Source organism: Lissotriton vulgaris, chromosome 3_1, assembly GCF_964263255.1.
Source record: "Lissotriton vulgaris chromosome 3_1, aLisVul1.2, whole genome shotgun sequence".
Taxonomy (NCBI): domain Eukaryota; kingdom Metazoa; phylum Chordata; class Amphibia; order Caudata; family Salamandridae; genus Lissotriton; species Lissotriton vulgaris.
In genome coordinates this window covers 332,534,746-332,559,016 of record NC_141689.1, presented here as the reverse complement: position 1 = coordinate 332,559,016, position 24,271 = coordinate 332,534,746, and the positions used below count along the sequence as shown (strand labels likewise).

The 24,271-nt window shown below is 46.9% G+C and overlaps 1 protein-coding gene across 3 annotated transcripts in view; it reads left to right on the top strand.

Annotated features, from left to right (window-relative positions):
- NADK2 (NAD kinase 2, mitochondrial) overlaps positions 1-24,271 on the top strand; it is a 1,068,394-nt gene that overhangs the window by 640,214 nt on the left and 403,909 nt on the right. For all 3 annotated transcript variants that reach the window (XM_086960538.1, XM_086960539.1, XM_086960537.1), the window contains exon 7: positions 23,446-23,524. In XM_086960538.1, the coding sequence (XP_086816664.1) occupies positions 23,446-23,524 (79 nt within the window). The remainder of the gene's footprint in view (positions 1-23,445; positions 23,525-24,271) is intronic.

Sequence of the window (24,271 nt, the reverse complement as noted above, 5' to 3'; positions counted from 1 at the left end):
AACTAAATCTTTTAGGAAAACAAAACTACTGTTTGTATCTTTCTCTCCTCCACACAAAGGCAACCCCATCTCTAAAGGTGGGATCGCAAGGTGGATTGTAAAGTGTGTACAAATATGCTATCTAAAGGCTATACGTACATTAACAGTTCCTCCTAGAGTGCACTTCACTCGTAAGCTAGGACCCTCTATGGCTTTCTTAGGAAACATACCCCTAGAGGACATATGCAAGGCAGTAACTTAGTCTACACCACACACCTTCACTAAACACTATTGTGTTGATGTGCAAGCCAAGCAGCAAGCTGTAGTAAGCCAGGCTGTCCTTAAAACTCTTTCAAACCACTGCAATGGATACAAGCGACCACCGCTAAGGGAGACACTGCTGTACAATCAATGCTAAGTGTACAATCTGCAGCGCAAATGCCTCGAACGGAAAATGCTACTTACCAGTATGCATCTGTTCTTGGAATGTAGAGCTGCAGAGTCTTACACGCCCTCCCGCCTCCCTGGGACTAGTATCCGTTCCAGTTTTTCATCATACTTAGATACACATGCATGGACATCCTTTTTTTCTTTACTTATACTAACGCCATCATTTCCCATCATGGTGAAAAACAATCTAAGGATGGAGCCGATGCCCATGTGCAGTATTGTCCAAGGGAGTAGTCGCCTATCTCGTGATTAAAAAGACTTCTTCCAAGACAACAACAACCTGCAATCATCAGAGCCCAACACCAGGTGGTGATCTAATGCTGAGGTACTGGGTTTTTATGGACCCGGCGGTGCCAGGGAGAACACCCAAAGACCTCGAGTCCTTCCTGTTTCAGACCACAGAAACACAGTCTTCTAGGTGATGTCAAGGATCGTATTTATTGGCTGCAACCAGTAACAGGTATCCTAGAAGTACAACTGCATGTATGTTCTCAGGAGACTGCTCGTTTTTACAGAACCAGCCTTCTCTGTTTATACTAAATAATAAGCTTCAGGCAAGAATTCCTCGTTTTACAGTTGGTCATACAAATATTTCTATTACAAAGAAAAAGCAGAGTCATGATGACAAGCCCACATTTTAGTTTGTCCAGTTCATGATAGATTACCCGGCAAGGCCCAGAACTTTCATCAGATATCGACGGACCCCTAATAAAATCGGGCACCTCCTTGTTAAACAGATCATACAAAAGAAACAGGGACAGGTGTGCATGAGATTAGACATAGCTTGTGTGCGATGAACGGTTTATGACAAGTTGCGCCTTGATACTAATCTCGCTCTGCCACTGGGAAAGGAACTGCCCGAACAGGTTTGGCCTGAGGCAGTGGAGTCCGCTCGCCCAGGTCACAGAGGAGTCAGCAAAGGTGTCCTTTCAGATCGAATTCGGCCTTAGTCATTTGGCTATGTAAGGGCAATCACAAAATGGATGCCTCTCACAAAATGGAACCCGAGGGTTCAAGACGAAAACTACGATTTCAGGGTGATTTTGTCGCTCGATCATGACGCAAATGCTTATGCATAATATCTCAATCATTACCGGTCTGCCAATACCAAAATCGTCATGATATGATGATATTTTTGACACGAGTGTAGAGCTTCGGTACCACACAATAGCAGGGTCCAGAATTTTCAGTACCACAGATCCTCCTTTTGCCCTTACATAGGCAATAACCTATACTCATGCTAGTCTGAGTCCAGGTCTGTATTCATAAAGTCATTGAGATGTTGCTGTAACATCATCCTATTACTTAGTTCATCTCTTGATACAGGTTTCCTTACACATGATGTAGCACAGAGGCCACATATTGCAGGAGCACACTGCACACACAGACAGAACAGGAAAAGGATGACTAGGATCATCCCAATGACTATCAGAATCTTCCATCCCCAGGCAGATATCAGTTCCCAGAACCACCCCATCAAGGACCAGTCCCCTTTATCCACGTGAATGGATTCAGAGATCTTATGCAGTTTGGAGATGGCCTGGTATACTGTCGGAGCGTTATCTGGGATGAAGATGCAGCAACTGGGTTGGATCACTTTACATACCCCACCTCGGTCTGCAAGTATGACGTCTAGGGCAACCCTGTTCTGAAGAGTCATAAGGCGGTCCGACTGGAGCTCCGCAGTCAAGTTACTGAGGGCACCAGCAGTTTCAATCACGGTGGATTCAACTACCCTCGTCAATTGGCGAATGTTCCTGCTGTTCACCATAGGCCCCCAAAACGGCAGAAAACCTTTTGCGAAATCCCCAAACTCCTGTTCCGCAGTGTCGTCTTTACTCACAACACCCCTAACTGTCCTTGTCCTATGGTAATCTGCCGCGGCCGTGTAGGTGGGTACGAGGAACGAGATAAAACATGTGCCCGAAAAGTCAGGGGGCAGCCATGTATATACTCTATCATGGCAGATGAAATATGTACCCTTAGCTGCTAAGAATGAGGGGGAGGTCTGAGACGAGAAGACATATGTTTCGGTACAGACACTCTTCCCTAACTGAGCTCTGGGGTTTTTGCCATTTCCCTGCAGACATAGGTGACCCTGATGGGGTACTATCCAAATTGGGGAGGATTTCTTTGCTCGCTGGTTCTCACTCAAAGCAATTCCATATTTTGTTATATTCCATCTAACGTAAGCTTGCAACTCATCCCTAGGAATCGATCTGTATGAGTCAATTGTTCTGCTCATATTTGCAATTCCCACTACTAACGCTTTGTTGCTTGAATTCCTTCCTGTGGAACGTGGGGAATATGGTTCGATGGCAAACATGAACACTGTTTGAAATGCTCATAAGGAACCATAGTAGCTGAATGGCAAGACAAAATATGGGATACCTTTATCTGTCGTGTGTGGCATAAGTCCACATACCCAACAATTTGTCGTGTTCATTGCAAACTGGTGTTGGTGTAAGAGCTGAACAAATGAGTTATTTATAAATTCCAGTCTCCTAGAGGATTCATGTTCGGGCAGGGGGTGAAAAGAGTGTGAAGAAACAGTAGGAGGAGGTATGGGCTGTGAAGTGGGTGCAAATGAAACTTGAAAAGTGTATAAAACATATCCTATTAAAAACATCATGACACCAAGCAACATAAAAATACAACATATCAACGATCTCTTCTTTGACATTAAGATACACATTTTATCTTTAAAGTTTATTCGTTTGGCAGGTCTCTCCATCTCAGAAAACTCCATCCTCTCTAATTTGCTGCCCGCGGTGGTAGGTTGTTTCTGCTGAAGAGTGCTTCTGTCAGTCCAGGGTAACTCCCTTGAACCAACCAGAACTGTCGACCTAACCGTATCCAGCTGCACTCCAAAGACTGTGGCAACCGCGACCCTAGCAGCAGAACCGGATGGTGGTTCGAAAAAACAAAAATGAGCAAGTTTCCTGGATGAGAGAGCTGTACAATAAAAGTAAAAAGAAATTTATTTATCCATAGTCATAAGTCTCGGCCTCAAATTATAACGATTTCTACCAGGTGCTGTCTGGTCTTGAAATAAGAGTTCAGGCTCTGTGGTGTTCAATCGAATTGCCAGAGGCACAGCTTCCTGCAAAATGTTGTCGCTTTCCTTTTCAGAAATTGTTCCTCTTATACGTGCATCACTAAAAGGTAGAAGACGAGGCACGGTCTCAGCTTCAGAGTCAGCAATTCCCTCCTGGACCCACCGGTCGTACGGCAAGGGCAACGGGACCCGCTTACAATGGGCGCTGTGCACCCAATTCTTTTTGCCGTGGACACGTACTGCAGAGCGGGTAGCCAGCAACACTTGGAAGGGTCTGGACCAGCGAGGCTGCTCGTTCTTGGTTCGCTTTAAGTTGCGCACCAGGACCCAGGTGCCAGGTTCAATTGCATGGCCTGGATCATCAGACGCTGGCGGTAAAGAGCTGTGGACCTGTTGGTGTAAGACACGCAATTTAGTCGTCAATTCGTACAAATAGTCAAACAGTACAGGGTGTTCTACCTCGCTAAACTTGGTTGGCCATGGCACTCCCCAAATGTTGGCCGGACGGCCGAACACTATCTCGTACGGACTAAGTCCCAGTCGCGAATGCACAGTCATTCTTGTTGATAGGAGTGCTAAAGGCAGGGCGTCAGGCCATTTAAGACCCGTGCTCGCTTGAATCTTGGCCAGTTTTAGTTTTAGCGTGCCATTATAGCACTCTACTAATCCAGCTGATTGGGGGTGATTTGCAGCGTGGAATTTTTGATGAATGCCTAGCCCCTCACACACTTTCTTCATCACTCGACCCACAAATTCACTCCCATTATCACTCCAAAGATACTAGGCATTCCGAATCTAGGGAAGAATTCTTTGACAAGGGCTTTAGCTGTGGATAAGGCAGTATTGTCCTTCAGGGGGTATGCTTCGACCCATCTTGAAAAGGCACAAACAACGAGTACCTATTTCAAATTGTTGCACCTTTCCATGTGGATGAAATCTAGCTGCAAAACCTCAAACGGATACGTTGGAGGCGCAAAATGGCCAGCTGGAGTTGGGGTTCCCCTACCAGGGTTGTATTTCAGGCATACCATACAATCCTTGACCACATTCTCTGCACATTTAGGGATTCCACCATTTAGCCATACTGGAGCCAACAACTTACAAATCCCTTTCACGCTGATGTGAGCCATTCCATGAGCCATTGTCACCACGGCAAGCACATACGCATTGGGTAACAACCATCTCTGATGCTCTGACAATTCAATCCAACAACCATTCGCATCCAATTTACCCTTACTTTCTCTCCATTCATTCAACTCTTTTTCTGTGACTTCAGCTTGAATGGACTTCACACTCTCAATTGTATCTTCACACATACCAACATCACCAATCCATCTCGCAGGGCCTGCAACATACATTAGACTCATTACATTCCTCGCAGTTTCTTTCGCAACTTCATCCGCAAACTCATTTCCACGACCAACATCATCCGTCACCTTCTTGTGTGCACTGCATTTCACAATTGCAACCTGTAGCGGCAAGGTCAGTGACTCGAGAAGCTCATTCACCAACTGACCATGTTGAATCTTAGCACCATGCGAAGTCAGGAACCCACGTTCTTTCCACAATCGTCCAAAACTGTGAGCCACACTAAATGCATACTGACTGTCCGTGTACACGTTCACTCGTTTTCCTTTCGCCAACACCAACGCTCTTGTAAGTGCAATCAACTCTGCTGCTTGCGCTGAATTGTGGGGGATACGTGCAGCTTCAACAATAGTATGCAAAGTCGTCACAGCATATGCTGCAGTCGTATCACCATTCGGCAACTTGAAACACGAACCATCAACCCACAAAGTACCATCACACTCTGGAAGAGGAGTGTCCCTAAGATCTATTCTCCCTTTTGTCTCTTCTTCTGTCCTAAGACAGCAGTCATGTTCTTCGACCTCATCTGTTTCTACTGAAATGGGCAATAACGTGGCTGGGTTTAGCGTATCGCACCTTTTTATGTGTACATGACTCGCTAACAGTGTCAGCTCATAACTTGACAATCGAGCACTAGTTAAGTGTTGTGTCCTTGTTCTGTTTAGCAAAATGTCTACTGCATGTGGGACCATGACAATTAACACATGATTCATTACTAACCCAGCAGACTGTCGAATAGAAACAGCTGCTGCCGCAGTGGCTCTTAAACAACTTGGCAACGCCTTACCTACCGGATCTAAAGTCGCCGAAAAGTACGCGCATGGACGCTGTTTGTCCCCAAAAGACTGTGTCAGAACTGATAATGCACAACCTTCTTTCTCATGGACATACAATGTAAAAGGCTTACTGTAGTCGGGGGTACCCAACACAGGAGCCGAACACAATGCATCACGTAATTCGGAAAAACTTTTCTGACACTCTTCAGACCACGGAATGGGTTTCGGTGTATCTTTACAAGTTAATGCCACCAAAGGTGTGGCCAATAAGGAAAAATTCGGTATCCATTGTCTGCAATATGATGTAATGCCCAAGAAAGCACGCACTTCTTTCTGCGTCCTTGGGACACTCAATTTTGCAATTGCCTGAATTCTTTCTGGGGTCAGTTTCCTTCCCTCCTTCGATAAGAGGTGACCTAAGTAGGTCACTTCTTGTCGACAATATTGCAACTTTGAAAGAGAGACTTTGTGGCGCAAATCACACAGATGACGCAACAACGACAATGTGGCTTCTTTACAAATGTCCTCAGTATCAGCCGCTATCAGGAAATCATCGACGTACTGAATAAGGGTAGCGCCATCAGGTAAAACAATCGTGTCCAGCTGTGATTTTAGAGCCTGACTGAATATTGATGGACTTTCACAGTAGCCCTGAGGAGCGCGTTTGAAGCGGAAACTTCGGACTCCTAAATTGAAGCCAAAAATATCTCTGCTCTCCTGGCAATCGGGATGCTGAAGAAAGCATTCTTCAAGTCGATTACTGAGAACCAAGTGGCTGAAGCTGGAATCATAGTCAATAAGGCAGGAACAACTGGAAATTGTGGCACAACAATCTTATTCACTTCTCTAAGATCAATCACGAACCTATAAACAGGTGGTTGGGAAGGATCAGTACGCTTTAAAACCGACAGAACAGGGCTATTACAAATGTTGCCTGTTGTCTCTTCAATGACATCTTTCTCAATCAGATCATAAATGATTGCTAACAACGCCTTTTCGCCTTCGCTTGAGATTTTATATTGGGGAATACGTGGCATTCTAACATTGGCTTTCAATGTTATAACATATGGCGCTATTTCCAAGAGACCCACATCATTAGAGCCAGTAGCCCAAAGTATATCTGGAAGAGAAGACAATTCTGTTGGAAGCTTTTCCCTTGACAGGTACATTGGAGAAACCACTTTCTTACCCAGTGTAAGTTGTACTCCCGAAGGAGAACAGTACAAAGTCGCATATAATCTCTTTAACAGATCCAATCTCAACAAGTTTTCACCACAACCTGTTGTAAGAATGATGGGTGCTTCTAATTCACATGGCCCAACAGAAAGGGACATAGGACTAGAGATCGGGTTCTTAACCGGGGCGCCAGAAAAACCTACTGAGATGTTTATTTCGCCAGACAAAGGTGCTCCAGGGAGTTTTGAGTGCATAATAGAACTCTTTGTAGCACCAGTATCCAACAGAAAAGGCTCGGACACACCTGATGTAATTACCTCAACATAAGGCCCACTCTGATCTACTGGAACTGAAACAACTCCCTCTCTTTGTCCATGGCTGTCCTAGCAATCATTACCCTCCATATTCTCGTTTTCTGCATAGTAGTCATCAGCATAGTACTTAGCTGTCCTAGAAAACGCGTTATTCTGCTGGTCAAAACTATTCATAGAATTCTGAGGCGGAAAAGAAGGAGCATTCTGGGGGAAATTTCCATGGCCCCTACCTCTAGGAGCCTGTTGAACACCTCGACCTCTTGCACCAGAAACACCGTTCATACGCCGTAACAAAACCGGACAACTACTCTTGAAATGACCCTCTTCCTTGCAATACGCACACTGATTGGGACCATACAGTAAACGTTGCTGAGAAGACTCGTTTCTTTGCGAGTTCCTCTAATACTGCTGGGGTTGCTGATAATCGCGCTGACTAGTAGTGCGAGGTGGATACGCTTGCTGTAGAAGGACTTTAGTTTTCAATTCCTTAGTCTTTTTGTCCGCTTTCTCTAACTCATCTTTACGCCTATTCTCATAGTACTGGGCCGTGGCTAAAATCTGTGCCGACGTAGAAAACAGCCCAAGCACTGTCAGAATCCTTCAACTTATTACATAGTTCAGGAAGCAAATTATGTACAAATTTGTCAACAAACAACCTCTGGCCACCCTCAGTAGCCATATCCTGACCACTATGATCTGCAAACGTCTCTTCAAATCGCGTGAAAAAGTCAGACACTGTTTCATCTTTCTTCTGCTTACATGCAGACAACTTGTCCCAGTTAACGCGCAATTCGGGCATTAAAGTCTTCATGTACGTAATAATCCTACCAAGGGCTCGGGCTTAGCACCACCAACTTGTCTAGCATCAGCAGCAGCAATATTAATCCACGTGTCGCCTAATTCTTGATCATGATCTGCATGACAAATCTTTCCCCATAAAGGCTGTGGAACAACATTTCCAAACAACATGTCTATATCGAATAAATTCATGTTGCAGGAGCTTGCAGTCTGTGATAACCCCTTATAATACCCTGCAGGATTTTTACGGGGGTCAGGCAATGTCTGTTTGAGAGCCAAAACCTCAGATCTCTTCCAAGGAACATGTACCCACACACGCTGAAAATGCGGCGGAATGGCTGGATTAGCATTCGCGTCACCTTCCCTCCAAACTGGGGGAACCTCTCTCATGGGATACTGTCTCGCCTTTTTCCTACCTTGCGTGTCATGCTCAGGTAGTGATCGAGAATTGCTCCCCTTACTCCTATAAGACAATAATGTCGCAACCGCTTGTTCAACATCGGCGCCCACAATCATGCCCTCCGAGAACTTGAACCGCACATGATATAATTCAGGCATGTCGTGTTCCGGATCATTTCCCTCCAAATCTTCACAGAGAAATACACACATTTGTTCAAAAACGTATCTCTGTTTAGATGCTTCCCATTGACGGAAGACTTCCATGACGGACTGTACGTCATATCTTACAGTATTGATAACCCATTTACGCGCTAAATCATTCAGTACTTCTCTCTCTTGATAGTCAGGCAGTTGACTCCGCAACTGTCTTCGTTCTGTGTTAGGGGTCGTACTAGGCGACCCAGAGAAAGGTGAGAAAAGACCAGTGACAGTGTTTGCCACTCTCTGTCGAACAGAAGGAGAACCTGACGGAAAGGCAGAAACGCCAGAATAGACAGGCTGATGTAAAGCAGAGGTGGAGGCAGTAGCAGAGGGAGTATTAAGATAAGCAGTTGGAGCAGTAGGTGAAGTCGTAGGAAAAACAGATGGAGTAGGTAGCAAAGGCGGCGGCCCTTGAGAGGGCTGCGCCGGAGGAGTAGGAACCAGCTGAAGAGGAGCTGGTGATTGTGGTAGAACCTGTGGTCCAACAATAGGAGGTTGCACAACCAAAGGTTGCTGTGGTGCTGTAGCACTTTGCGCATAAGGAGGTGGTGAACTCAGTAAATGAGACATTAAACGATCTTTATCAAGTTCTTCTTTTGATCCTTGTCCTTTACGCGGCAAAACTGGGTAGCATTTATCTACCGCTAACTTCCTACTTCTAAGCGTTTGTTTATTCTTTTGCTCTTCCTCGTTATCCCTGAATGCAACGGCAGCTTGTACCATTGACATACCTAGTTTATTTTTCTTTGCTAATTTCATTTCTTTCTGTTTTGCTTCTTTGCGCCATAGGCGAAAGGAGTCAAACATCCCCGGCCGGGCTTTCTTCTTAAAAAGTTTAACCTCTAGATTATCCAAGATTTCTGTGTCAAAGCTACCATATTGTAGCCATTTTAGAACACCATCCTTTCTGGTGTATCGGATCCATACTTCGTTATATGTGATAGGGCCTACGCCATGCTTCACATAAAGCTCATATGTTGGAGAACCAATCGGAGGAACCGGACACGAGTCCTCCAATCGGGAGTCCCTATTACAACCAAGACAAAACGAATTCCCAAGTCTGCTAAGACCAGGCATCTTCGCTCTCTAGTCTAGCTTCAAACTTCAAAGGATTATCGAATACGATAGTCTTGTGAATACACGAGTCCTTCGGCTTTGGCAATTGCAAGTTCCAAACAAATTAATCCCGAAGGATACCAAACTAAGAAACAAACTAAGGACTGGGAGACGCTCCACTTATACTTAACTGAGGTATCGATGACGTCACCAGAAGACTCGTCTATCGTTTCGCTCTACCAATCATCATGGGTCCAAAACAGGGCGATAGTCAGGGCAGCAGTCCTTCGTAGCCGTCGGGACGCGGGGAACCTCGCAGCAAAGACCTTCGGACCACGTCGACATACAGGGGTCGCTGAAGTGGTTGGCCGTCCTCTGGAATTTTCACACGAAGCTCCTCACAAACCTCTGGCTTGGACCGGTACGGCTGATACCGCCCAGAGTTGGGCGCCAACTGAGGTACCGGGTTTTTATGGACCCGGCGGTGCCAGGGAGAACACCCAAAGACCTCGAGTCCTTCCTGTTTCAGACCACAAAAACACAGAGTCTTCTAGGTGATGTCAAGGATCGTATTTATTGGCTGCAACCAGTAACAGGTATCCTAGAAGTACAACAGCATGTATAAAGGTTTGCCGAAGCACTCTGTTGAGTAAAGACGATTGTTCAATGACAATATACAAGCACATTCAAGAACACCAATTTGACAGAAGTGACCAAAGTTCCACAAGATGAGTAAATCTTGGAGTCTTTAATGAAGATTACAGCCAGCCGACACGTGTTTCATCGCCTTCGCGATTCCTCAGGGCTAGATGGCCGTGTCAACATCGGAAGGTCGCTTGGCTGGTGATAATTCCGACCCAGCCGGGCCTTCCACTAGTAGCACTGGTTCGAGTGCGTCCAGCAGCGGTGGATGTCTTTATGTATAAATCTAGAGATCATACGAGTGTAAGTTGGGCTCGGAAACCACTCGATATATTTCACCAAAGTTTTGGAATTCCCGTTACCGAAAAGAATGCGATTTAATTTCTTATGCGGGGAAACCGGATGCCGTTCCAAATTGACTGTGTACCAAGCCGTGTACGGCTTCTCCGACTGTATCAGGCGAGTGCACCTCTTCCGGGCCCGGTTCTGTGTTACACAGAACCGGGCCCGGAAGAGGTGCACCTGCACCTGCACCTCTTCCGGCACCTCTGCTTGTATATTGTCATTGAACAATCGTCTTTACTCAACAGAGTGCTTCGGCAAACCTTTTTACTTGATAGTAGTCCTCTACTCACAGGAGTGGTTTAGGTTTGTCCACTCGCCGAATAGCACCTGGAAAATTCATATTACTTAGAACTGTATGTGTATGAACGGGCAGTGCACCCATCTAACTGATCCAAAAACCTTCTTCTTTCCAGTACAACAGCATGTATGTTCTCAGGAGACTGCTCGTTTTTACAGAACCAGCCTTCTCTTTTTATACTAAATAATAAGCTTCAGGCAAGAATTCCTCGTTTTACAGTTGGTCATACAAATATTTCTATTACGTAGAAAAAGCAGAGTCATGATGACAAGCCCACATTTCAGTTTGTCCAGTTCGTGATAGATTACCCGGCAAGGCCCAGAACTTTCATCAGATATCGACAGATCATACAAAAGAAACAGGGACAGGTGTGCATGAGATTAGACATTGCTTTTGTGCGATGAACGGTTTATGACATGTTGCGCCTTGATACTAATCTCGCTCGGCCACTGGGAAAGGAACTGCCCGAACAGGTTTGGCCTGAGGCAGTGGAGTCAGCTCGCCCAGGTCACAGAGGAGTCAGCAAAGGTGTCCTTTCAGATCGAATTCGGCCTTAGTCATTTTGCTATGTAAGGGCAATCACAAAATGGATGCCGCTCACAAAATGGAACCCGAGGGTTCAAGACGAAAACTACGATTTCAGGGTGATTTCGTCGCTCAATCATGACGCAAATGCTTATGCATAATATCTCAATCACTACCGGTCTGCCAATACCAAAATCGTCATGATATGATGATATTTTTGACACGAGTGTAGAGCTTCGGTACCACACAATAGCAGGGTCCAGAATTTTCAGTACCACAATGCTAAGTGTACAACTCTGCAGCTCTACATGCCAAGAACAGATGCATATTGGTAAGTAGCATTTTCCTTTCGCTGCAGCGCTGACGTGTCTTCTACCAGGGAGGGCGCCTTGATTTCGCAATCTTTCAGGCACAAGTTCATTGAGCGCATATCTTCTCTAATGGACACTGTGTCAATATGTGACTCCAAGGATGTGCGGGCGGTGGTGATGGCTTCCAGAATGTCCTGCCACGTTGGTTCTTTTTGCATCCCATCGGATTCAGACTTGTCGGATGTGGCTGTTCCTCTTTTGGGGCTCGCACCGGGGCCTCCCTCCCATGCGTATTTTGTCAGTTGGGCCTAAAGCGCTGCCTTCACGCTGCGACCCCGCCATGATATATGCAGATCCTTGCGGTTGGTGCTGATTACTATACGTGGCAGTGAGATCACCAATGTCCGCCCTGCTGTGCGATGCAGCCCGTTAACAGCAGGAGCACATGTTGCAGGTTACTCATTTCTGGGATCCTCCAGTGCCTGGGTGTTATCAAGTGCGTGCCAGGACCACTCTGAGAACGTGCCTCGGCTGTGCACCAGAGTCAAAGTTAGGGGAGGAAGGGTCTACACCGCAGGAGCTACCCAGCAGAGGTCGGTGCTCTTCTGCGCGATGACTTTTAAGGCCAGTAGGGCAGGGCTGCGATGCTAGGTAGCTACGGGTCGTTACAGCAGCGTCATGGCTAGTAAGCCCTCATGCGTAAGGTCACAGGTCAAAAAGCAGTTCCAAACCACAGCCGTCCTTGGTTATGGGCATACGTTGCAGGCGCACTGCTGTGCATCAGTTATTACTGCACAGCGGCGCTGCGATTCCGGCCCGTGCTTCCCTGATGCACGGAGCCACAGGACGTCCTTCTGGCAGCTCGACAGTCAGCCCGGCTCCGCATCTCCCTCCCGGCGGCGCGGGGCTGCCACCTCACCTTAATCACTCCACAGGTATTGTGCGCAGCAATACAGGCTGATGCAGGCGCCGGTGCCAAGATTCTGTGCCCACCTGCCGCTCGGTCTCGCACTCAGCTCTCAGCCCGTCCATATGCCAGAGCGTCGGCGGCGCACCCACAGTAGATTGCAGTCCTTAGATGGTAGCAGCCGCGGTCCAGGATCCCCCCGCTTGACTCCGCGGAATGCCCTTGTAGGCACGCAGCAATCCAGCTGTCAGAGGCAATTGTTTCAGTGATCACAAGCTGCCAAGGATACCCCCAGGCAGCGCGGCCGCGCCTCCGTCCGATGGTGCAGATCTTGCTGTGTACGTTCAGAACCTCCTACCTGGCCACAGGAGGTAACAATCAGCTCCGTAGCCCTTCCGGTTACAATTTTTTATATGAAAGCCCCAGTTTAGGCAAAATTGTAAGGTAGTGCTGCGGATTTTATGCTCGTCGGTGGAGCCGACTGATTAGGCAGCCATCTTGTTGCTCGGCTTGGCCACGCCCCTCTGTGGATCAGAGTTAATGTCTTTGAAAAGTACAGCACCTAGTGTTATCACCTGCACCTTTATATGATCATTCTAAACCAAATTTGGCTACAATTAGAAGGGACACTTGAAACCCCAATTCCTTATCCTTGCAAAAGATTGGAAAAACACTGGACATAGTATTTTTGCACTACAGGAAAAGCCACCCGCTGTGCTGCACATGCATACTCTCCTCCACATAGTTACCTTAACTCAGCCAATCGAGAAATAGCCACGCTGTTTGAGTTCGGCATAACTGCACTAACTGATAACTATAAAGGCCAACTAAGCTGCTGGGCCAGAGTAGTCCCTCCCTGATGTGAGACCCAGCAAAACCAAGATTGCATGTGTATTGAAGCCCCATAACAGAGGTTTGACAAGGGCTCATCCCTGAAGGGTGCAGATGGAAACCCCTGTACCTGTCCATTAGCAGGCAAACTAGTACAGATTTGTTTCTTGTCTCTCCTTTTCTTAGATTTCATGTACTAGCGCACTCGGCTTGCATTATTCTGATGTGAAATAGTTCACAAAGGACAGCTGTCACTGCCGGCTATGGACAAGCTGCATGCTGGAATTTCTTCATAGGATACATTAGACTATGGAATGTTGTCTGTTGCTCCAGTGATGAATTCATTAGAAACAAGCATTTACAATGCAATAGGTCTCGCAGCATTAAAGTTTGAGTTATTGGCATTGTGTATGACAATGCCAATAGTTATAACTTTTGCAAATGTGACACCTAAACCATTTGTAACGCAATATGTGTTGTACTTATGTACATGCAAGCCATAAGGCAGTAAAATTACATTGAGAAGTGAAGAACTCTGGAATATATTCACCAAGGTGTCCACCTGGTACGCAACAATGCATTGGGAACAGATTACACAACAGGCTCAATCTATCTCTGTCTCTCGTTATGACGCTACTGAGTAGGCGGTACTTAAAATACACTAGTGTAAGTACTTGGTTTCACTGAAATTTGTAAACATGAAAACCGACAGAAAGGTTCCATCATGCCAGTCATCCAATCGCTGGATAGACTGCTAATAATGCTTCAGGTTCCCGTGGCTGCCTAAATAAATCAAAAGGCAATGCAAGCTTGCTTGGATGGGAATAGTGATCTATAAATAAGTATCCATTGCTGGTGTAAAGGCAATCAGGATTCTTTTCTGTTCGACATTCAATTTAGGAAGCATTAAGGCAATACATACAAAGGACCCTGAGAGAATATCAATGCAAAATAAAAGTGCACATATTGTATAGCAATGAAGTAGAAAAACAAGTAATAATATACTTCCCATTAATAGGACGAAGCATATTAGGCGAGCTTAAAAGCGATACAAATAGCGACTTGTCATCCTAAAGTGAATAAAGGAATACACAAAGTAAACAACAACTTTCAAATTTCGCGCATTATAAACTTCGAACAGAAGTTAACTCCAATATATTACGGTGCAGTGCCTAGCTTGCAGACAGCTTTGTTTAGGGGGGTGGGGTGTACTGGCGGGTCTGGTCATGTAATACAATGGGCCTGCGGATAACACGTGTGCGGGGCGCGCATTTCGCATATGTCACGGGACGTCCCCACGGTAATTGCCTGCAGGATCTAAGTCACTCGGGCGCTCTATCTATACGTGGCCCGGGACAGGCTGAGCGGGATCCGTGTAAGGAAGACCATTGAAGGAGTGGAACGGGAAGGGCGCTTTGAGCAACCACAGATACCCCACTAGAAGCAGCCCACGGTGATGTTAGGATTTGGTCGGCATCATAAACAATTGGTAACTAGTTATAAAATTAGTCATGCAAAGAACCCAGGCCAGAAAAGCAACCACGTAAAAAAAAACAAATAATATAATCTCTCAAAGTCAGAGCTCAGAATACAATGTCACAACTCAATCAGCCCATCAAGAGACACGCTCTGGAAACCGGCATCGCAGTTTCAACTGTGAAGGGGGCTGACACAGCCCCTTCCATGCCTACGGCGGCGCCATCAGCCGGTGCGGCTCACCGTACATGCTGGGCGAGTGATGCCACCATGCACAAGGGCAGCCCGGGCGAGGCCCCTACTGCCAGGGAAGGCGCAAAGAATACCCCTCCTTGCCGCCTCTCTGCCTGCGCTGTCGAAGTGTCAGCCAGTATTTGACACATAAGCCAGTGCGGCTGCCAGATCGCAGCTCCTCCAATGCCTCTCACCTATCATTCAGCTGGTCTTCGGTCCCCGGTAACGGGTGCACCACGAAATGAATGGACGTCATCTCTCAGAGCACCACTGCAGGCGATAGACCCCCTCCCGAGAACACGAGTTGATGGTTGAGACTGACTTCCGGTGCTTTAACAGTGTGGTGACTGGTGATCTCAAATTGAATCCGCCATCTTCCCTCCTCGGTATCCAACTCTGCTGCTGATGTTTGCCTATCTCTCGCTGCTCCGGTAGCCTCGGCCTTGCTAGATGCAAAAGACGTCGAGAGGAAAGTACAACGTTGGGAAGTTTACTTCTCTACTCGTGCGTCGCACTTCTGCTGCGATAGGCTTGCCACTGGAGACATCCCAAGGGCTTAGCAGGGAACAGTTTTCAGATTTTTTATTTATAATGGTGCAGGTTGTGAATACTGTCTTTGGCTGATTTTCTCTTTTGTTTATATTACTGACTTTCACATAACAAGTACAACAAACCCCTTCAATAGAAATACATATACATAAAACTAACCTTTGGTGGGGGCGGGACTTCCGTCTTGTGCACGAAGCCCACTCCTAAGAAGACGTGCGCACGCAAAACGAAACCTATCGTGGGGCGGGACTTACGTTTTGTGAAGCCTGTGCCCACGGAGTGCCTGGAGGAGCACCGAGGGAGAGCCCCGCGGTCGGAGGCTGCACAAGTCCGGAGTGCCGGTGAGCGGGGAGGGGGGGATGCCTGTATGTGTGCATGTGTGCGTGTGTGTGTGTCTGTGTGTGCGATGGCGGAGGGGTGGGAGGGGAGGGGTGGGGGGGGGATGTCTCTCCGTGCGTGTATGTGTGCTTGTGCATGTGTGCGCATGCGTGCAGGGGAAGGTGTGTGTGTGTGTGTGTGTGCGCGATGGGGGTCTCTGTATGTGTGTGTGTATGTGCGCTCGTGTGTGTGTCTCTGTGTGTGCGCATGCGTGCAGGGAGAAGTATGCCTGTGTATGTTTGTTGCGCTTCCCAGGAGACAGCCACGGGCGCGTTTGCGCGCGCGTGGCCTGCGCCGATCGCCTTTTGCGAGATGCGCGTGGCCGGTGCTGTCTCCTGGGAAGCAGAGTCAGCAACAAAAGATCTCTGGCGAGACACAGCACTGACGCGCTGTGTTTTTGCTACGACACCTAAAAAGGACAATGGAGACTTGGAAGCTCTCTTAAAGTTCAATCACTCAATAACTACAACACACAGGTAGATACAAAGGAAGCAGAGAAACAGCAGCAGAGGAAAATGTCACCAGGGTCGAAAATCCAAGAGAAGGAATTTTCTTTTATTTAACCTCTTAAATGTGGCTGTTGGCCAACTGCGAAATGCGGCAGACGGCCACACTACCTCCCCAGTGCTGATGTCGGCAGTTGGCCAACACTATGGAGGGTTATAAAGGACCCTCTTGTGCTCTGCACCAGACAAGGTCCTTTAATTTTTTTTTTTATTATGCTCCTCTGGAAGAGACTCCTGAGCAGCCTGATTATATTTTGTTATTTTACTGCAGTGCCGATCAGCGTGCAGGGTTTGCTGACATCTCTGAACCAGTGCCTGGGGTCATATCTCAGCCCCCTGAACAATGATTCCTTTGGGAGAGATACCATTGGGTAGGGGCGAATCTCCCCTTCCCAATGGTACCTATGCCCCCCCAAGCTCTCCCATGGCATATCATATGTTTCAGTCTTTCTGACTTCGCCCTGGGGGGGGCAGATGGGTTCCATGGCCGAGTAGTGACTGCCCAAACCCCAAGTAAATGGAGCAACAGTCTTTCCGGACACTCTTGGGAGCCGGATAGGGGTAATTACCCTCATCTGCCCGCAAAGGGAGCAAAAAGCTCACTAGGTGCCAGGGAAAGTTAGAGAGGTTCCACTTGACACACAGGTTTTGCCTTTGTGGAAAATAAACGTGGTGCAGATGTTGCACTGTGGTATTGGCCACACCCCATCCCAAAAAGGGATAAGCCAGTCTTCTTTCCTACTGCCCACTGAATGACTGGAATATATATTTTCTAATAAAATAATGGGATGGATCTTGCCCTTTCTAACATAAGCCCACCCTCACCCCTAAAACCTTAACAGTCTGTCTGCTCTCCTGTGGACAAAAATATCCCATCCCAATGGCAAACAAGAAACATTTTATTCTTTTGGGTGTTGTTGTGACATATGGGCCAGGAGAGTGTGCCTCACTCCAATATCGTTCCACTTGCAATGGTGAATGGCTGCACCTTCGGGCTTGGGTAGGCTGCCAACTGGAAAAACCTTCCAGACTTTGCATACCTCTGACACCATTTTCTGACCCACAATGACCTGCAAACCTCAAACGTGGACTAAACACACATTTTTCTCACATTTCTGTGAGGAAAACTTATAGAATATGTGGGGAGTGACACATTTTCTACCACACAGCTTTCCCCCAAGTCTCCTGATAAAAAAGGTACCTGTAGGAGAGTGGCCCTTTTTGCATGGTTGCTCCCTACTTTTTGTCTAATGTTGATGTACTTTGAGTGTGCCCTGTGTTCCTGCCAAACAGGTAACCAGGGCTTATGTTCTTTCCCTAAACTGTACTGTTTCAAAAACCAAATGGCAGCTCTCTGGCCACATGTAAGTAGTCCCTTGTAAAAGGTACCATAGGTACCAAGGGCACTGTGACCAGGGAAGACCACTAAGGGCTGCAGCACTTATTTTGCCACCTTTAAAGGTGCTGTGCCTTTACACACACACACTGCTATTGCTGGATGGGTGTTTTGGTGCAGAACAAGCTTAGAGTCGACATGGCACACAGCCCGTTGTGCCATGCCTTCAATCCACTTCCCTTTCATGGGGGTAATCCACCCCTCTAGCTGGTTGCACTATACTAGTGGTGAGGGTACAGGTGCACAAGCCTTGTACCCGTACAGTGTCGAAGTCTATTCATAACCATTGTAAGAGCAGTAATGTCATACAGAGTATATGGTATGGTAATTTGTCATTACAAACTCCACAGAACCATAATGGCTTTACTGAAAACTGAGAAGTTTGATATCAAACTTCTCAGCACATTAAACTTAAAATGATGCCAGTGTGGAAATTAATAAAAAATGCACTCAGAGGGCATCTTAGAGGTACATTTATTATTTTATGTCTATCTTTCTCCCTTCAGGGTGGATTCTTACGCAGGAACTCCTCCTGTTCCAGTCTCCGACCCCTCAGGTTGTATCTACCATACCCCCCAGCCCAAATTGGGCTCACCATAAGTTTATGAGCACAACCTAGGTCCTGAAGAATTGCCGATAGGGCATGAAACATGTTGACCTGATCACAGACGAGGGTTGAACGGGACCAATCCCTATAGCTTGTTTTGAGTCCCGGTACCCCTCTCTTCACTCATTTTAACAAGGTGGTTAGCTACATGAATAAATTGATCGGAGTAGACTATACTGACCTTTTTTAACACACACCCCCTCACGCTCACTACTTCACTACTTGGGCCCCTCACACACACTCGATCAACGGCCAGGAACAAAAGATCTCCACAAAAGTGTAGCACTGTGTGCTACCCGTCAGGCATTGCAGCGCCGGCTTGACGTTGGAGCAGGAAGCCGATGATGACACGAGACAACTAGCTGGCGACATGACAACAGCCGTTAAACCAGCCTGTTGTGTGAGGCATCCCTAGTTCCGACAAGGGATACTTTTCCCTGACCCTTGTGTATATACTTGTCCTTAGAGAGAGGAAGAGAGACCAACCCACCATACTAACACTACTCCTTTTGGGGAACTTTGTGCATCTTTTGGGTATAGATCTAAGAGGTACCCCCTGAAAAAAGAACTAACTAGTGTCCTGGCTGAGTTGCTGCTCGCCAGCTGCCACTACCAGACATGTTTCTGAACCCCTGGGTTGAGAGCCTGCCACTTTTGGGGTCCTGAAACAAAGCACATCCTTGGTAGAGATGCCAAGCCTCCTCCCCTCGGATAGACCGGGTCTACGAAGGAAAAGCTTCAAAGTCTTGCCTCCTTTGTGAGCTGACCCAGTCATGTCCTGCTCCCAGCAACTGAACACCACCGGTTCTGACACCCACCTTGGGCTGGAGAATCGAGGGAAAACTGAGTTAGGAGGAGAGATGTTCCCACCTTTGCAAACCCCACCCCTCAGGTGGGGGAAGCGAGGTGAAGCATAACTGTCAGTCCCCTCCATCTTGCAGATGGGGGGACCCAGCCAACAAGAGAGAGGCATATGGCCCCCTCCCACTGGAGGGGGGCACCTGTATGTACCTGTAATGCCCCTAAATATAGTATATAGGGGCAACCCTGAACCTTGCTGCCTCAGACAAGAAGAATCAAGAAGATGAAGGACCGAAGAGCTGTGCTGAAGGAAGAAAAGGAGTACGCCAACGGACTTGTCCCCAGCACTATCGGCCTGTCACAACCTTGACCTGCTCCAGCGAAATCCTGGTGTGTCCTTCAGAACCCGGAGGACCTGCCCTGCCTTCCCCAACCAGACTTTGTCTCCCATGATCACCTTAACACCTTGGCTGCTAATGGTTTTCCCCTCCTGTGCTGAGAGGCTTTGAAACCCTCTGTTCATGACGAGCTCAGCTCGTCATAAGCACAGCTCCACTGTGCCTCATGACGAGCTCAGCTCGTCATGAGCAGCGAAGGGGTTAAGAGAAGGAAGCTATGTCATGAGGAGCACACACAAGGTAATAGCAGTTACTGCACCTGCGCGTGCCATCCGTTACTGTTCTCTCGCACTGGTGTCAGAACACAACCTCCTCTAAGCCCATAATGTACATGGGTCAAACACATGGTCCAACCAGCGGTTATTGTAGATGGCAATCCAAATGGTTTAGGTACTACCAACCACGGGAAGACATGGGGTCAAAGCCTCTGTAATCTTTTTGGTCAGTGGGTCTGCTCGCAAGAGGGCATTTCACCCCACTCCTGGTACGAAGATGTGGAGCTCTGGCAGAAAGTGAAAGATATTTAAAGAAGTTCAGCACATGTAGAGAAGAAAGGAAACGTATTAATTAGATGTACAAAACCACAACAGAGGAACCGGCCTGGCAGGTTCAGCAATTCCCAGGCAACTGCTGTATCCTGAGGATTCCAGAACCCCCAACAAGTTCCAAAAATAATAGATTATATTCACAAGCTCACCAGAAGTGGAGATAAATGTTAATAAGATAGACCATAACAAAACAATGAAAGGCAAAGGTCAATGCTACTGGCTGCTTGTAGATTAAATGGTTATGCACATTGTGAAGTTATTCATCCCATAACTTTTAAGATTGGGTGGTGGCTGATCTGATGAAAAAGAAACCAAACTAAGAATGAAAGAGAGGTGTGCTCTTATTTATTTATTTTTTTCCTAAAGAGATTGTAGTTAATATAATCTAAACCTGGCTCCTGAATTTAGTCATAGTCTTACTTAGATGAAGCACCTAATTCTTATAAAAAATGTCGGTTAAGAGATAGTGACAATAAGGAGCTCAGATCTGGAATGTAAGTTTGGAGAGAAAGAAAGACTGCGACCATTAGGTCATATCAATCTAGTTGTGAATTTACCTCTAGGTTTGACTGGCAGTAGCTTAAATCTGGCCATTTTCATTCAGTATATTATCAAATGCCACTCATAGTCCAGCTCACTGCTGTCAGCAAAAAGGAAAATACATATATAATTTTCTCACTGTGCATTTAATCAAATTATGACTTCCTGCTTCGTTTGGCCTTTTGCTGCAGACTGTTGAGTATACATATTACTTTGGGAGAAGGGGAAATGTTCTTTAGAATAGAAACTGAACAGGGACTATGAAAAATCACAAGGATCAGATTTTTCTGAAAACACAAGGGGAACCGATTTCCCAATGCAAATGTTTGGCTAGAATTATTGGAACTAGGATTGGAGCTCTCAGGTTATCTTGTTCATATATAGTGTTTATTCTTAATTATCCAAACATCAAGCTGTGTGTTATAACAGCCCAGTTAAACATGGCAATGCTGTTAAATAGCAAGGTCATCCTGTGTATTGAGTGGAATCCATCACTGTGATACAAAGTGTGACAATACAATACAGGCTATTATTTTTCCAGGATTCTTGTAGTTGGAAATACGTGTTGAAATGACAACACTATATATGCAGTGCTTTACAATTTAAAACAGTCTAGTCCCCAGCCATTTCAACCTTTTCTCTATATATGAGGGTATGTCACAGGACCTTACAATATTCCATATATGCTGGCTGCCGTCTACTTCATCCAGCATTGTTGCCATCAACAGGGTATGACGCTAGGGCTTAAAAAAATAATACTTTGTGTGGTTACACTAAGAATATCCTCTCAGTAGTCCTTTGTGGTTAGTTGCACTTAGATAAACCGTAAATACCCGCAAAGGGGTCTCAAAGTCAACACGGACAAGAATGAAGTCCTCCTTGTTGGGAACAACACCTCGCCATGGAACAACGTATGGTGGCCTGCTGAACGTTGCTCATCCTCTGCCCCTGACAGACCACGCGTGCAACCTCAACATCATCTTTGACAGCAAGCTATCTCAGGAGAAACAGGTAAACCCAGTCTCATCCTCCTGCTCCACTCCATACGCATGCTCTACAAGATCTTCAGGTGGCTCCCAGTCAACACCAGAAGGGCCTCGTCAGGCTGGACTAAGGGAACACCCTCCACGTAGGAATCCATGCATTCCTTCTGAAGAGACTGCAGATAATACAAAACTCAGCAGGTAAGTCTCACCTTCGACCTCCCCAGATTGACCCACATCAAGAAGATACAGAGGCTCCAGATCCAGAAGAGATGCCAAGTCAAGATGTTGACCCACGCATATAAAGCCCTGCACAACAAAGGACCAGCATACCTCAACAAATGCATGACCTCCACCAACCAAACGCCTACGATCCGCCTCCCCCTTCCTCGCAGACACCCCCAATTCTGCAGAACTCGAACCTATGCCCACACTGACCGACCATGCACGCAACCTCTGTATCATCCACGACAGCCAACTGCCTGTAAAACAACATATGTACGCAGTCGCCTACTCCTGCCTCGACACACTTCGCATGCTCTGCTGAATCTTCAGATGGATCCCAACCCAGAAAGACGGTCTCTCAGGCCCTCATCACCACCCGCTTCGAATACGGCAAGACCCTCTACTTCGGCATCTCCACCCAGCTCCTCACAAGACTCCAGACCATACAAAACGCTGCAGCCAGACCCATCCTTTATCTCCCCTGGCGAACTTGCACCCCCTCCTCCAAGAGGTCTCTAATGGCTCCCCATCTGGAAATCATGCTTGTTCAGGATACTCCTGCATGCCTACAAAGCTCTCCACAACCTAGGAACGGCCTACCTCAACCACCGATTAACTTCCACCAACCTTCTAGACCTCTACCAACCCCCTACTCTGTATTCGTGCAGCTGCATTGGTGGCCTCTCCTTCTCCTCCATCTCTACCAAGACCAGGCATAAAGTTATTTTTATTTACGTCTATTTTTTTGCCTGTAAAAAGTGGTGTAAAAAAAAAAGACGCACTTTACTTAGGAATGATTGTTACATTTATTAGGCCTGGGCAGTAAATTCCGTTCCGCTTGCGAAATTTGGGTAATTTTGTGTTCCGCGGAGAACGCGGAATTGCCAAAAATTCTGCGTGCCGCGCCTTCCTGAGTTTTTGCTTGTTCGCGCTATCAAAATGCGTGTTTGCAAGATATTTCCCCCCCAACCCCCTTGAGAACGGAAACCGTGCTCGCAAACAGGAAAAAAGCATTGCAAACGGGCAGAACAAGCAATTCCGTGTGTGCGCGGAACTTTTGCGTGTTCGCTGAGATTTTTTACCGTTTTGCGGACCTTTGCGTCGCGAGACTACACAAATTCCACCTACCCCTAATATTTACTTGGTGTGCTCTTTCATGAACATTGGGAGTTAATTGTTCAATTACTGTGAAGTATACTAGCTCTCGAAAATGGGAGTGTTTACACTTGACATAACTTTTTTGCAAAGACTAATAAATAGCTCAGATATAATGTAGTAGCAAAGTACTGACTTATTTGCGTATTGTAGTGTTATTTTGGAGCGCTTTTGCAGTATTTCATATAATACTTACTTTTGTGTTTTGCTTGCAGAGGAGGAGGATGCTGGACAACATCTTTTACCAGTCAGAGCCCTGAATGAGGTTTTCATTGGAGAGTCTCTGTCATCAAGGTAGATTATACCCATAGATTTTCTGCTTTGTAAGAATGCACAGTTAATTGGGTTTCGAAGCACACAACAAATCAATCCTGACCTAGTGTGATGTTGTTTGATTGCCGTTTCTGAATTCATGAATAAATACTTGTAATCATAGTAGTGTAAACAGAATTGTCTCAAGGTGCCTCATGCAGTAAATGTGCAAGTGATTCATAAATGGTGGTTTGGACGGTTTTCTGAAAGTGAGACAGCAAATTTAGCATGGTTAGGGATTTTGAGCCGGTTTCATAACTGAGATCCAAGTATTGTAAGTGCCTTTCTCATTTAAAGCTGCAACCTATTTAAGAGACAGTAAGATTTTTCTCACATGAGCAAAGGGAGCCTACGGGGCGTGGCTAAGCACGCAATGGCGGAGGACGTGCTCGGGTAGAGCTCTGTGAAAAGCTCCCCTTCCCCGAGCCACTTATCCGCCGATTTGCATCGAGGCCGCCAGAAATTGCAGGCGGACACCCGCGGAGACCATCACGACGGACTGGCCGACTTTTGTCCCGAGGCTCCGCCGGGCCGGACCCCGGCCTGCCCTACGGCTCTCCAGCGGACTTGGAGGCCACCTTGCCAGCAGTGCAGCCAGGAGAGACCCCGGCCTCGGCCCAGCGTGAAGGCCCCGGCCTGCACTCCTCGAGGGCCGCCGGCGGACCCCCGGCACACCGGCAGCGACCACCCTCGTCACCACTGCCCCGGCCGGCAAACCACGGCAGCCCA